Source organism: Natator depressus, chromosome 9 (assembly GCF_965152275.1).
Source record: "Natator depressus isolate rNatDep1 chromosome 9, rNatDep2.hap1, whole genome shotgun sequence".
In the NCBI taxonomy this organism is placed as follows: Eukaryota; Metazoa; Chordata; order Testudines; family Cheloniidae; genus Natator; species Natator depressus.
Genome location: NC_134242.1, coordinates 94,806,608 through 94,822,368, shown reverse-complemented (window position 1 = coordinate 94,822,368; position 15,761 = coordinate 94,806,608). Strand labels below are relative to the sequence as shown.

Genomic DNA, 15,761 nt, shown 5'->3' with positions numbered 1-15,761 from the left:
TCAGTGGGTTTTGAGGGTATTAGAGGTTTTTAAATCAAGTTCTGATAAAGCAAAAGCTCTTTCACAGTGTCATGCAAATGGGGCTGGAGGATTAGGAGTTATTAGGCCAACATACATGTACAACATGGGAGGTCTCAAATTACCCCAGCCTCCTCCTTTGGCTATTACAATGCCATCTGGACAGCTTCTGCCTCTGTACAAGGGGTTGGAAATAGATTGCATTAGGTTATGATACCTATGCTGACTTGCAGTATATTATTCAGCCACTAGATGTTGCCACTTGCTGTAGCACATATGCCAGAGAGGGTATTGCTCCTGGTCAACAAGGGAGACAGAACTGGAACTCAAGCTATGTAAATTTTCAAACAATTGTAGATATAGTTGTAACTGTTTTCTACAAATCTAACACCTCCTATTAAAGAGGAGTTGTGATTCCATAGATCAAGACACAGTTAGAGTAGCTTTGTGGACTCCCCATGTCCCCAAAGCCACCTCCCTTGAGGAGAAAACTTGCAGGAAACTTTGAGCTCAAGCCTACAGACTTTCATTCACGCACAGGGTTTCCTCCAGATAGGGACAAGCTAGTCCTATAATAATGAGGTAACAGAAGGACCAGAAATATGTGAAAATGAGATGGGAGTGAAGACAGAAAAAGGAAGAGAAACTGGGAAAGAAGAGCAGTCACTTAAGTCTCATTCTCACAATGTAGGACATTCCCCTCACCTCAACAGAGCAACAGCCCCTATGGTGCACAAGACCAGGAAATACAGGAATAGGTCAGACAGAAAACAAAAGCTTAGAATCTATTTCAGCTGTGTTCCCAAACAATTATCCTGTCTTCTAAGCTTATTTTAAAAAGCCTATCAATCCACCTGGAGGTCTTATTCTATGCTCACAGACACACTAATCAACTTTCAAACTTGAGGTTCAAACTACATTTAGAGTTCAAAGGGCTCCTTTTAAAAACATCAGCCTAGAAACAAATACCAACTGTATTTTAAGTATTCACTCTCCATTTGATATTTTAAAAGACATGAGTGTGCTGAAGCTGTTCCACTAAGAGTCTTTATGTTAGTCTGCCCTTCAAAATCCACCCTGTGAAAGGCAAAAAGAAAAGGAGGACTTGTGGCACCTGAGAGACAAACAAATGTGTTAGTCTCTAAGGTGCCACAAGTCCTCCTTTTCTTTTTGCGGATACAGACTAACATGGCTGTTACTCTGAAACCTGTGAAAGGCACATTTTCAAAGCCATGCACAGAAGTCAGATGCACAACTCGCATAACTCAACAATGTGATTTTTTTGCCTCACCCCGCTCACTGCTTTGAGTGTGTATTACTTAGCTGTATATATTACAACACCAGAGCACTATTGCTACAATGTATCACAGTTTCCATCATGTACAAATCAAGATAAGCATTGTAAACAGCTCTCTCCCCTTTTCCTAAACTTCTCTTTTAAAATATTTTTGTGGATTATTGCTGTGTTCGAAGTGCCCTCTTTTGCAATAAACTACAGCTCGGGCATAAAGCAACTGGAAGTAATGGACTTACTATACAAAGTAACCAGTTTTGAGTTCCAAACACTCATCTCCTTTGGTAAGCCTATGAGAGGACATCAGCAGAGCAAAATGTCAGGGCTTATGGTTTTCTTCAAATCATTTAAGGGTTGTTGGGTTTCTTTCCCTGCATAAGACAAAGGATCAAGTGTGGTTGCTGATAACACGTATAACAAATGGAAAATTAGCAATTCCTACGTCAGCCAATGGAGGCACTGAACCAGGACTCGGGTTCAATCCCTCATTCACTGGGGGCAGAGTGGGACTGGGTCAGGTGGTGCTCCCTCCCCACCCCCAGGGGGCTTGCCCAGGCCCGTCACAGACACACACACAAAGTTTGGGGACCACTGTATTACTCTAACAGAAACAACAAGTGGCGGCTTTCCTGAGGCTCCAAGCAACAGAAAGAACCACGTGGGGAATATATTTGAAACAACCAAACTAATCAAAACAACTTCTAAATTCACTACAGCTGTCTCTTCACTCCACAAGGTAATCACAAACAGCTGTCCTAAAAAAGGATCTAATGGGGGGGGAGGAGGGGGAAAACAAAAAAAACCCCAGACATTTTAGAAAGTGAAATCTGCTAAAAACTGGAGATACTTACAGAGCACACAACAATACAAAGCTTTTCCCCAACCGAAGGGAGTTGCAACCTACCCTAAATATATCCAAAAGGCATAGGAAATATTAAGTCAAGTTATTCAGCTTAGAATTTCTGAAGTAACAGAACAGTTTTAGGCCTTGTCTACACTCCAGGGGAAATTCCATCTAAGCTACGCAATTTGAGTTACGTGAATAGCGTAACTCAAATAGACGTAGCTTAGATCTACCTACCGCGGGGTCCACACTACGCGACATCAACAGGAGATGCTCTCCCGTCGACTCCCCTAACTTTTCTCGATGAGGTGGAACACAGGAGTTGACAGGAGAGCGATCTGTGGTCGATTTAGCAGGTCTACTGCCGATGCATCGATCCCCTGGTAAGTGCAGACAAGCCCTTAGTCTAATTACCCTTGTATCATTGCATTTACCAACTGATGCAGAGGGGGGCAAAAAATTTTTTAAAAAATCGACAATTAAAGAACACGCATGCACGCACACACACGCACACGCCCCCCTAACCTCCGTGGCAATTTTCAAAAGTCAGCTGATCTATAGCAAACTAAGTATCAGGGGAGTAGCTGTGTTAGTCTGTATCCACAAGAACAACGCGAGTCCAGTGGCACCTTAAATACTTAACAGGTTTATTGATTTATTTATGCCCAAATAAATCTGTTAGTCTTTAAGGTGCCATCGGACTCCTCGTTAGAGCAAACAAGGCTCTCTGTCTGGGTCCGTTTTATTGCCACATTTTATCACCCCATTTTTATCATACTACTTGTAGCAGGTTTTTACGTGACTGTTTGCAGGCAGTTACTGTTCACAGAAGTGGCATTTTAATTAATACCTGACTGCAACACTTCTACAAAACATTTAGTAATTAAGTAACTAAACAGACTATTCTTACCCACATGGACCATAATGTCAGCCATAGTTCCTGGTTTATAGAGAATTCCATAGCTTTTAAAACCAATTTAGCTTCGACACCAAAGAGGCATTTGATACAATGTGAAAATCCAGGGAAGCAAAATACTGGTTTTAAATTATTTAAAAAAAACTAGCAAAATCAAAAGGAAAACAACCTCTGCACAAAAGCTGAGCAAAGATCAGTGTGGTATGACGCGAAGCGCATTCAACTAGACCAAATGCTTTCCAGGAGGAGGGATCATTTAAGTAGGGACAAGCTGGAAAATTGTTCACTTTCACTGGAGGGTATGGGGTGCTTTGATAGCAGATTCTAATTGAAAGGTTGAAGTCCAATGCTTTAGCAGAGCAAAGCTGGAGTTTTAAACAAATATCCTTTCACCTGTATTCAGGCTCATGCTCTTCATATAATTTTAGCCAGAAAAATATAGCCAAGGTTGCAACAGTTGTAACACCAACTGCAAACAGCATTATACAGAATCAACTTCTTTTAACACAGGTGGGGGGGGGGAGGGGGGAGAACCAATCAGAATTAGTTATGCAGTTATCATCATACGCCACCATAATAAACAGATCAATAAAATATAGCAGGGAAAATATATTTCCTTACCCAGAGTGAGGATAACGAGGACTTTTTTACATGGCTTTTATTGTGAAATATATATCTCAATAACATTGTGCTAGCAAAACTTATGAGCCTGTTTGCAGTCTCCTTCAAACCACCTTAAACTGATGTTACTCCACAGATTTTGAGAGAGTCATTCTTGATTCCAACAGGCCTTATCACCCTCAAGGTATAAAAGCCTCAAAAGTCTGACTGTTCCAGGCTTATTTGGAAGGCTATTTCATTTCTGCTAGTGCATGAAACTTAATACAGCTGAACTGTAAACAGCCATTTACAGGCCGCCCATGCAGGGAGAAGGAACTGAAATTGTGGCCAAGAAAACAGCTTGCAATAAGTGCTGAATGGTTCAGACTTCACCTGGAGCAAGTTTCATGTCACCTCCTCCGCCCACTGTCCAGTCCTAACTAACCTCTAGCCTGTGCTTCTGATGTGATCCATTTTCCTTGCTACGGATTCTTGACCCGAACTTTGGGAGCAGCTGACAGGCCAGTGAGCCAGGGCAGGTGATCCCAGGGGCTGGGAAGGGTTCTGGCCAGCGAATCCAAGAAGGCATGAGCGAGGGAAATCTTACTGGCTGCAACAGGTGAGCGAGAGGTCTCAGGGAAGGGAATGTGCCCCAAGATCGTGGGGTGGAGAGGGACATTGGGTTTGATCTTTTTGAGGGGGGCTCAAGAAGAAGGCTGATCTACTGGGGGTAGGTAGGAAAGGATCAGTGATTCTCTTCAGGGCTGGGGGGACTGGCCTGAGAAACAGGGAAAACCAACCAACCAAAAAGCTGTAGTTTTTGCCAACAGGTTTTTAGTGCAGTTAATGAACCCTCAGTGCTTTGAGGATGTTTAGAAACACACACACACACACACACACCCCCCCCCCAAGGGGCTTAAAACACTCAGCCAACTTCATCCCTGGTGCAACTCCATTAGTGCCATTGGCGTAAAATCCAGGAATGAATTTGGCCCATCCATTGTCCTCATGCTCTTCCCTCCCCACCCCACCCCATCCCTTGTTTTCACAGGATGGACCCTTTCCCCAAGTGTTCTCCAAAGTGGGACATTACTGTCACACCACCTCAGCTGCCTGGATGGCTGGGCAAGTCTTTAGTCCTTGGACTGTCTGCATAGCCTCTCCCTCTCCTGTAGAGGCAACAAGGCACACCGGTAAACAAGGCACTGAGCCTGCAAACAGAGGAGATACGTGCAGATTTGCAGACTTGGAATAACATGCAATTGGTTGACTAAAACAACAACCTGGGTACAAGGAAATGGGAACAGAGTGTTGGTGCAATAAGTCAGGCAACATAACAAATATCCAGTGCTTTTCATCAGCAGATTTCAACACACTTTCCAAAGGAGGGCCCCACTGTGCATCTGGAGAAACTGAGGCACAGAAAGGTGAAGCAACTTGCCCAAGGTCATCCAGCAGGCCAATGGCAGAGCCGAGAATAGAATCAGGGCTCCCGAGTCCCAGTCCAATGCTCTATCCACTAGGCCACGCTGCCTCAAATAAATGCTTTAAGGAAGGGCTGTTCTTCCTTTCAGAAAGGAGGACTTTTACACGCGAAAAAAACAGCTTTAATAGCCTGAGATTCCAGGAAAAGTCGACCTGGAAAACAAAACTACTTAAAGGGAGGGGCAGGGATAAAACAAACTACAAAATTGGAACAAAGAACTTGACTGAGTACAACCCTTCTCGTTGCCAAGAAGGATCAGCTGCTCGCCGGGCTCTAGAAGGGGAGATGAACCCACTGAGAGCAGTTTGCGTTCTGATCAACAGCGAGCGTGCAAATGATGAGCCAAGCCTTACGCTTTGGAGACTTCACAGTGACCTGGAGGGAGACCGTGTTTCCTCTTCGTGAGGGTTTGGCTCGGCCATCTGATGGCCCTCCTGATACGTGCAGTGGAAGAGGAAGTGATCCATGCCATGTGCCTGGAAATAGTCTCTCAATCACAAACAAAGCGCTTTCATTCAAGCTGCTGCAAAGACAACTAGACTCGCAAAAGGAAACTACGGCTAATGGCCCTCAGGTCTCCCAGTGGGAGGAAGGGTCACTGGGGCACAGTCTTACTGTAACTCCAAAGGATCCCAAAGTGCTTTAGAACTCCAGGCTCACACAGGGCTTAAAAATGCCACACACCAGCATGCCCTGGAAAGGGGTGGGGAGGGAGAAAGAGACAGGAGGAAGAGGAAGTGGAGTACAGAGATCTTCCTTCCTCCCTCCAGTTCAGAGACAACAGGGGTAGAACAGAGGTGGAAATGATTCTAGCTCTTTCCCCCAACCCCACCCCAGCAGCTAAGCATCTTTGGAGAGGGCAAGAAGAGAGACGTCTCAGCCAGCACATAGATGGGGGCAGCTCAGGGTAAAAGAAAATACTCCTCTCCTCTGCAAGATCGAGGGACAGTGCCCTGGGAGAGATCCCAGCATCCTTCGCACTTACCAGCGGCTGTGGACGGTGGGGAGAATGGGCTCCTTTCCCTGGTAAGGACCTTCACCGGTGAAGCCTCCACCAACGCCACCTTCCTCTTCACTACTTTGGCCCCAGAACAATAATTTCAGAGATGACCCGTCTTTAAATGTTGCCCCGGTGGAGTCCCACAACCGGGGAGGAGAGTGAAAAGGGTTTTCCCTGACACGATGTACCAAGCGGGATCAGAGCACAAACCTGTGACCTGAGAGGATCTCTGGATTTGTACTTGTCAATGGTGCAGCCAGGGAAGATGAGCACGTGCCCTCCAAAGCCTGCAATACCCAGGAGCAAAGACCTAGGAATAACACAACCTGGGTATTGACACAGCTCAGGACAACGATGGTCAGTCTCCCTCTGTAGAACCATTGTTTACTGTTCGATTTAGAACGCCAGCGTTAGGCAAGTTTAGAACCACCCCATCTCACAGCATGTAATGCATGGGACTGTGCAGAAACTCCAGACTGACATTCAGTCTCTATGCACTCATGATTATATCCAATACTGGGAGCTCAGCACATTGTTAAAAGTTACCAGAAACTCATGTGATTGCACACGCTCTTCTCAAAAACACTTACAAAAAGCAAACCATCAGGGCTCCATGGGTGGTGGAGACAGGAAACTGCCCCTTTAACCTGAGTTTTCTGCCACTAAATGACATTTAGGGCAGGATTCACTTCCGCTCCGTAGGATTAGAGCAAATTGCAGCTTCACGGCATAGTAGGGAGACCAAGGCATGGAGCCGTCACTGAAGAGAGCAGCACAGAACTTCCACCCTGTGCAAATGCTCTCAAAGCCAAAGGGGGTGAAGCCAAAGCTCCCTGCAGATTCCAAAACTACACTTGAGGCAGACACTCCCCAAAGCCCAACTCTAGGTATTTTTAACTCCTTCCACGCAAGACATTTTGAGCTCCTGAACAGCCCAGCAATACAAGAGCAGGAAGCGCTGCGTGTGTACTTCTCTGTTTTAGACAACAGAACAGAGGAGTCTAAAGAGAGCGACAGTGGGAAACTGCTCTTCACCAATAACCCTGCCACACTGCCCACAACTGCAGTGTCAGGACAGCTGTGTGTTGCAAAAGCCCATCGCATCCGTCACCACAAAACTAGCCACAGTCCCCAGAGCAGACACTGGGATGTTCTGCATTAATTCCTGCTGTTACATGGAAAATGTTGCTCATGCTGACACAGATGCCATGGCGTTTTGAATGAACACACTTGGACTCTTTCGCCTGTCCTGCTGGCTGGCTTGCTTGCGAAACCCATCAATTACATCACAGTACAAGTAGCATTTTAAATTTTATTTTTGCCAGCACAAACTTTTTAGTTTGACCGCTGTGTTGACAGTATATGAAGCTCGGTGTCACATGACAACTTGAGAGACAAGAACTGAAGCTGGGTTTTAAAGAGATCCTGAAGGATGTACAGAAGTCATGAAGAAAATCTAATGTGGTCTCTTCCCTTTTCAAAAATCCAACCCCCTTCATGCTCAGCTCACATCTCCCACTGCAGCCATTTGCAGGCTCCCTCGGAAATCCAGTAAGCATTTCCAAGAAAATCCAGTGACTTGATCCAACAAAAATGAATGCAAAGTGGCTTGGGGGGGGAAGGTTCCAAGTTTGCAATTATCTAGTTTGCGTCATCTGGAATGGCAATAATCTGCTAGGTTTTCAGTCCCTTCCCAGTTCTTTGAGAGCCTAGAGTTCTTGAACTAAAAATACAAAATCTAAACATTCTGCATGGGATTCTGGTCAGCTTTTACTCAAATCTCTTCCATCTACAGCCATCCTCTGCTCCTGTCTGATTTCTCCGCATTTGAACCAACAGGAATCTACCTGCATTGCCCAGGACACAGTTTGAAACCAACTTTGTTTCATCACCTGGAGCAGTTTTCTCCATATCCCATCGCCTGGAAAGTAGCCATACTTCAACCAAAAAAAACCCTTCAAAAACACTTCTACCACCCAGAGGCAAGGTTGTGACCTGTCACAGTCAGCTGGTAAAGAGAGACTTGATTTTCAGAGCCTCTGACAACCTGCAGTAGAAGCACTTTCCTCAGTAATCTGTTTCCTGATCGAAGGGCTTGATCCCAAGGCCACTGAGTCAATGAAAACAATGAGGAGTCCAATGGCACCTTAAAGACTAACAGATTTATTTGGGCATAAGCTTTTGTGGGTAAAAAAACCCACTTCTTCAGATGCAGGGAGTGAAAATTACAGATGCAGACATTATACATGAAGAAAAGGGAGTTACCTTACAAGTGGAGAACCAGTGTTGACAGGTCCAATTTAATCAGTGTGGATGTGGTCCACTCCCAATAATTGATGAGGAGGTGTCAATACCAAGAGAGGGAAAATTGCTTTTGTAATGAGCCAGCCACTCCCAGTCCCTATTCAAGCCCAAATTAATGGTGTTAAAATTTGCAAATGAATTTTAGTTCTGCAGTTTCTCTTTGAAGTCTGTTTTTGAAGTTTTTTTTGCTGAAGGATGGCTACTTTTAAATCTGTTATATAATGTCCAAGGAAATTGAATTGTTCTCCTACCGGCTTTTTTGTATGTTACCATTCCTGATGTCCAATTTATGTCCATTTATTCTTTTATGTAGGGACTGTCCAGTTTGGCCAGTGTACATGGCAGAGGGGCACTGCTGGCACATGAGGGCGTACATAACGTTAGTAGATGTGCAGGTGACTGAGTCCCTGATGGTGTGGCTGATGTGGTTGGGTCCTCTGATGGTGTCACTAGAGTAGATATGGGGACAGAGTAGGCAACAAGGTTTGTTACAGGGATTGGTTCCTGGGTTAGTGCTTCTGTGATGTGGTGTGTAGTTGCTGGTGAGTATTTGCTTCAGGTTGGGGGGCCGTCTGTAAGCGAGGACTGGCCTGCCTCCCAAGGTCTGTGAGAGTGAGGGATCGTTCTCCAGGATAGGCTGTAGATCGCTGATGATGGCCAGTGGTGTTGTGTTATTTTCCTTGTTGGGCCTGTCCTGTAATAGGTGACTTCTGGGTACCCGTCTCACTCTGTTAATCTGTTTCCTCACTTCCTCAGGTGGGTATTGTAGTTTTAAGAAGGCTTGATAAAGATCTTGTAGGTGTTTGTCTCTGTCTGAGGGACTAGAGCAAATGCGGTTGTATCTTAGAGCTTGGCTGTAGACAATGGATCATGTGATGTGGTCTGGATGAAAGCTGGTGGCATGGTAGGGAAGTATAGTGGTCAGTAGGTTTCCAATATAGGGTGGTGTTTATGTGACCATCACTTATTTGCACTGTAGTGTCCAGGAAGTCGATCTCCTGTGTGGACTGGTCCAGGCTGAGGCTGATGGCGGGGTGGAAATTGTTGAAATCCAGGTGGAATTCTTCAAGGGCCTCCTTCCCATGGGTCCATATGAAGAAGATGTCATCAATGTAGAGCAAGTAGAGGAGGGGCGCTAGGGGATGAGAGCTGAGGAAGTGTTGTTCTAATTCAGCCATAAAAATGTTTGCATATTGTGGGGCCATGCGGGTACCCATAGCAGTGCCTCTGTCTTGAAGGTATAAGTTGTCCCCAAATCTGAAATGGTTGTGGGTGAGGACAAAGTCACAAAGCTCAGACACCAGGTGTGCCGTGGCCTCATCAGGGATACTGTTCCTGACAGCTTGCAGTCCATCCTCATGTGGAATATTGGTGTAAAGAGTTTCTACATCTATGGTGTACGTAAGTTACGTTTTGTTTTTTTATTACAGCTTCAAATCAGCTGCCTTCTGGGAAAGAGAAGAGATAGCTGGCTTCAAAAGTTCGCTATTTTATTATCTTATTTCATTAGCATTTTCATTCTGTGAAAAGGAGGCCCGAGTCTGACCTCAGGGCTATTCTCCAACAGCGCCAATCCCATGGCTTCAGTGGCCTCACACCCAATTTACACCCATGTAAGTGCAAGCAGAAACAGGTCAAGCCCTGCTATATTTAGTTCCAAGTTTCAGTTTACTGCAAAAACACCACACACAAAAGAGATGCTTTTCACCCTTGGACTGTGAGACTGGGAAAGTCCCCGTGCAAGCGCAAATTGGGATGAACGAACTGAGAAATGAGCATGATTATGCTACTACACTTCAATAGCTGCAGTAACACATGGCTCACTTCATTAACCAAAGCAGGCCAAGGTGATCTAGGGAATCAGCATTTAAGCAATTAATTTCTTGCTTGAAAAAAACAACAAAAAAATACATCCCAGAAAACATGGACTTGTTAGTTAAAGTCATTCTAGTTCACTAACCACAACATTTCTACCCCTTCAGCCCCAAACACGGACTCTTTTTTCATAATTTTCCACAGCCAAAGTCGGCACTTATCGGAGACCATGTATTTTGTGCCTGCCTACCCCAGCCACGAATTTGTCATAGTCCATTTATTTCCCCTGTTAAGCAACCAAAGTTTCTTATCTATTAGCTGCTATGCAAAGCATTTTATTTTTACACAGCTGGTCTCAACCTTCAAGGCAGTTTCAGTACAAAGCCCAGTGAAAAGAGTAGAAGGGGAAACCCAGCCTGTTACTAGATACCAGCCACCCCTCTCTCCATTTCCACCCCCCCACACACACACACACCCCTCCCAGGAACCCCCACTGCTCAGTCAGTCCGAAACTACAGCATTCTAATATAGCTATGTCTATTTACACGTACATATGTGAAAACCAGTTTTCAGAGGTGCTGTGCCCCCAAAACTCTAGCTGCAGGCCACACAAGTTGTCTGTGCTCAGTATCGGCCCTGGGTATCTCAAAAGTTGGGAACCCCAAATTAAGACGTATTTGAAAAGGTCGGCCTAAGTCACCTTGATAGATTGGTCCATCAGCCCTCACAGAGACAGTGACGATCCCAACACATCATTCATGTTGTTCTAGCCAGTCCTTCAGCCACCTGGTGGCCAGGCTGTCAGTGGCAGTTGGCCTAAGTAACTTGCTGAAATTCATGCAATAAGCCTGTGGAAGCCTAGGGAAATTATCCAAGTCTCCCAGCTCTCTTCCACTGGATCATTACTTCTCTACATTGAGGATCCAGAAAGTCCTCTGTACGTACTGCAAGAGCTATTTTATAGGAGTCGGTTTAGAGATGCTTGGTGCAGGTTTATGGCAAAAGCAGTAGCTGTCTGTGGAGGCCAGTATTTGTATTACTGGCCCAAAACGTGGCTATGACTAACTTTGCTCACGCTGGGTTTAACTTCACTTGTGTACGTCACGGAATCTCCTCCGCCACGATACATAGCTTCATGTCTGGGACGCTGGTGCAAGAGAGACTCCCTAAACCTAGTGGCAGATGTTCTCCCATCCCCTCAACGATCCTACTATTCCCAGGACGCAGCGCTTTTCTTCTCAAAAACAGGTCTCCTAGTTCCTTCTGAAGATTTATTTTATCTCTTTTTTTAGATAGTGTGGGGAGGTGTCTAGGTTTCAGGGGACATCTCAATTCTTCACATCTGTCAGGTGGACATGACCTCTTTCAGTTCAGACAGGAAGCCTTCAGCTTCCAGTGACAGAGCAAGCTTCCACCAGTCATCCCATTTCCCCAGCAATAATTTAAGGCAGTGGTTTTCCTACCTCTCCCTTCTGTGAGCCTGAGAGAGAGAGAGAGAGAGAGAGAGAGAGAGAGAGAGAGAGAGTTACTCTCATCCATCATTCGCCTTCCCCAGTTGGTTCTCAACAGGTTTCACTGGGGTTCTCATGTAGTGACCTACCGAAGTATCCTGAATCTATGCCACAAATATATTAGTGATCAGCAATTGTATCAGGGCAATATCACACTGTAAGTAGCTCAGTCAGAAGAGAGGGATTTTGCACTCTACCTCCCGTTGTTTATCCTCAGGAAATCCTTTTGGCTCCGGTTCCTATCAGGCTGGCTAATGCAGCTGTAAGCCATGCCCAGGAGAAGACACATGACCTCATCTGCCTCACCAGAAACTGACAAAGCCACCAAACTGAAGAAAAGCAGCTGCCGAAGAGCAGAGACTGCACCAAAGAGGAAAATAAAGTCACCCACAGGAAGCCTAAAGACTGTGTTAGCCTCAGTCTAAAGGCAATAACCTAGTGGCTGCTTCCAATCTAGGCACATGGCACTATTCCCATGTGTAAATGTGCACCATGTTTAAATGCTTTGGACATGAAAATGACCACCCCTCTGCCACCAACTGGCCTCAGTACTATACAGTCCTAAGAGCTTCTTTCACTGCAGCAAAAGCAAGGGTATTTCTCGTCTTATGTGCTCCCCTGTAAGGAGAGCAAGGGTCAGGAAACCTCTCAGAAAAGAAGTGGCCAAACCATCTACCATGACACTGGTTACCTGATGAGATATACCAGAGGAAATCAATCCATATGGCACAGTCAGCTTCCTCCATACACTCCCACGAGCTTTGCTGAAGCTTATCTTTCTGGCAAGGAAATCTAGGCGTTTCTTGGCCCGCAATTCATAATGCAGAAGTTTCTTGACACCAGACTTCCGTTCTAGTAAGATCTGAAATTACTGGAACATTTCATTGATAAATGGAAAATTCCATTTCCATCAATTCAGTTTTGTTTAGGGAAAGAATCTTTCTGGAAGTACTGAAAATGAGCTAAATTTTCAGATAATTCAAATGGGACAAACCTCTGGACACTGGGTCTAATTTCAACACATTCACCTCAATGAACATTGACACGGTCACTTGGAGGGAGGAGAGGTGAAGGAAAAAAAAAAAAAAAACAACAATGAATGGTCTGCTCAACAAAGCAAACTATGTCTAGAATAGCAATAGTGAATTTTCAACTTGGCTTTACAAAACTTGTTAGAGTTTGCCTGCTACTGAGTGGAAGTTCACAGTGGAATACTAGGCAATTAAAGTAACACTCTGACATCAGTGGAATTGTAATGAAAAGTAAAATTTAGCCCAAGAGGTACAACTCTGAGATGTAACATCACTGCTTGGCCTAACAAGCAAGCAATAACAGCCTTGTCCTAACACTGCAGAGAGCCTTTATATAAGCACGATAATCAAAAATATTTTTGATTATTATTTATAAAATGGTTATTTTCCATATTATTTCTCAGCACTGAATTGTTTTTTCTTAAACCAAAACAGCGGACACAGTATAATCAGTGCCCAGCCAAACTTACTTTTGTTACTTCTGACAACCAAATTTCTAGTTTTGCTGTCCAAAAGTAACAAAGAGAACCCTGGACTTGTTAACCTGTCTACTATTAAGTTCCCTAAAGATATGCTTTGTTGATTTTTATTTCTCGTGCCACAGTACAAGGAAAGAATGTGAACTGCAAGAGCACATGGCCACAATATTACCATCATGTAGTTAGACATCTGAACACAGTCACTGCAATAGTCAGGAAGCAAAGAGAGAGACCAGTAAACACAAACTCCTTTAGAAAGGTTCTCTTCCCGTAGTGGCCTCTGTTTCAGTGGGATGCAAATTAGTTACACAATTTGGGTCCAATTCTACAAGCTTGTGTTTATGCAATAGTCGCCACTGTTACCAACAGGAAGGCTTGTTTAAGTAATACTCACACCAAATCAGCCTGCAGGACCAAACCTTTATGCTGCAATGGTAGTCGGTAGAACAATTTGTACCCTTGTTTCTCACACACACTCCCATTGACAAAAATAGGACTTCTGCCCAAAGATGAGGCAGAGTTATTTACTGAAGCTACTAGCATTCTTAAATATCCACAAGTATAACTGATCCATTTGGATAGTTTAACCTCTGGGCTGCAGTTTAATGTTTTTTATTCAGTAACAGGCAGCTCCTCATACAAGAATAGCTAGCATATTACACTCACAAACGGCAACTATGCATAATTCATTTTGTCCTCTTTAAGAAGTTAAGCCTTTCTAATTTAGTCTTTCATGAACTGCATCGCTGTCATTGATTCACTATTTCCTATTCGGAAAAGTCAAACTAGTTTTAAAAGGTTAGCCACAGTACAACATTAACAGCTCTTAGCAAGTTGCTTACACGCATTTTTTAAAGTGCCAGCCTACAAACATTTCCACTCAAAGTGCAGATCAAACTCGGAGCTGACACCAATACAGTGTTTGTAGAACAGAAACCCTCAAGACCACTCCCAGCTGAAATGCAAAACCACTAACCCTATAAGCAAGAGCTTTAGGTGTGTCCTTTGTTCTTTTCCCCACATTATATCTGTATCTACCCTTTTCACCGTCGAGCACTACAATAAGAAGTGATTTGTGAAACAAAGTTCTGACTACAGGCCCAAATTATGTGTTTGGTTACTCTGTAATCTGAAGCCACTAGGTTTGCAAAGCAGAAACAGGACAGAATCTCTCTAGTGGTGATGCACAAGTTAGAAAGAACACACCTTGACTTTCAGGTCACATAGTTTCCTGAACTAGCAGGTATAAAATACCACCTTTGTTTGCACATAGCAAGCATGACCAGGAGTCACAGGGACACACACTGTAATTTTTGCAGTCATTTTCAAATTAGAACTGCTCTTCAGAGCATTTTAATAATTGTGAAGCTTTTGTAGATTCAAAAAAAGAAGGCAGCATGCACCGTATTTAGATCCTCCTACACACCAACTGATAGTTTTAGGCATATTTATGTGCGAACAGTGGGTTTTGATTTTGTATACCATCTTTTATACCGAAAGTATTTCAAAATGCTTTAAAAACTGAATGAATTGGCTTTGGGAAGTTAGTGGTATCTCCCACAACTCTGGATACAAGATTAAAAATACATCACCAAATTCTGTTCATAATTACTCCTAGGCAGCCCACTGGAATCAAAGAGAATCACACAGGTACAACAGCAGAATTTATCCGACTGTTGCCAAACTACTCATCATCATTTTAAGCTAAGCCAAAATGTTTTTAAAGCTATTAAGTCACTATAATGGTAAGAAAGTATTTAATACAATATAGGAAAGATGTTTTGTAAAATACATTGCTAATGTTATCTTTTCTTTCTGCAGGTCACCTTAAACAAAGCCAGAGCTACAAATCTTTACTAAGCCAGTTTGTCAGAAGCAGATTTAGTCCCAGTGCGGTCTTAACACCTAGGTTTCCCACAGAGTTACATTACAATCTAATCCTTCCTAATGCATCTGGATTTCTTATATTGTACTGGGAATGGATCCAGAAACTACAAGCCGATCTGAATGCATTAACAAGGACTGGATGAGATCTTAGTGTTGTTACTTAATTAGAATGAGATCTTACTGGTGCAAACAAATCCAGGTTTCATCAGCAGTAATATCATAGAATCCAACATCACTCTGTAAGAGAAAACTAAATTATGTAGGATTCCTATGTTTTATCAGATCCAGTGCCCCTTATGCCAGTCATGTTAGTTATGTTGGGGTTTAATACAACCCAGATACAAGCAGAGAAAGCACACTAAAGCACACTTTTAAATTTGAAATAAATAAATGTACAAACTAATCTTCAAAGAATGCAAAAGCCCCAATCCTGCAACTGGATCTGCATGTGCAGGTTATGACAAACAGAAGTGGAGAAGTTAATAAAGCAAGGCCTGGGCGCCCTTGGTATTTGCACATTCAAATACCAACGGCATGCAAAAAGTACAGCAATTTCAAACACCAAAGGCGGCATTA

General features: G+C 43.7%; 1 protein-coding gene across 10 annotated transcripts in view; it reads right to left on the bottom strand.

Moving 5' to 3' along the window:
* ATP11C (ATPase phospholipid transporting 11C (ATP11C blood group)) overlaps positions 1-15,761 on the bottom strand; it is a 119,418-nt gene that overhangs the window by 85,143 nt on the left and 18,514 nt on the right. The window contains exon 2 of one of the 10 annotated variants that reach the window (XM_074962678.1): positions 11,741-11,757. The exons of the other annotated variants lie outside the window; for them this stretch is intronic. Within the exon in view, the coding sequence (XP_074818779.1) occupies positions 11,741-11,757 (17 nt within the window). The remainder of the gene's footprint in view (positions 1-11,740; positions 11,758-15,761) is intronic. 10 annotated transcript variants of the gene reach the window in all.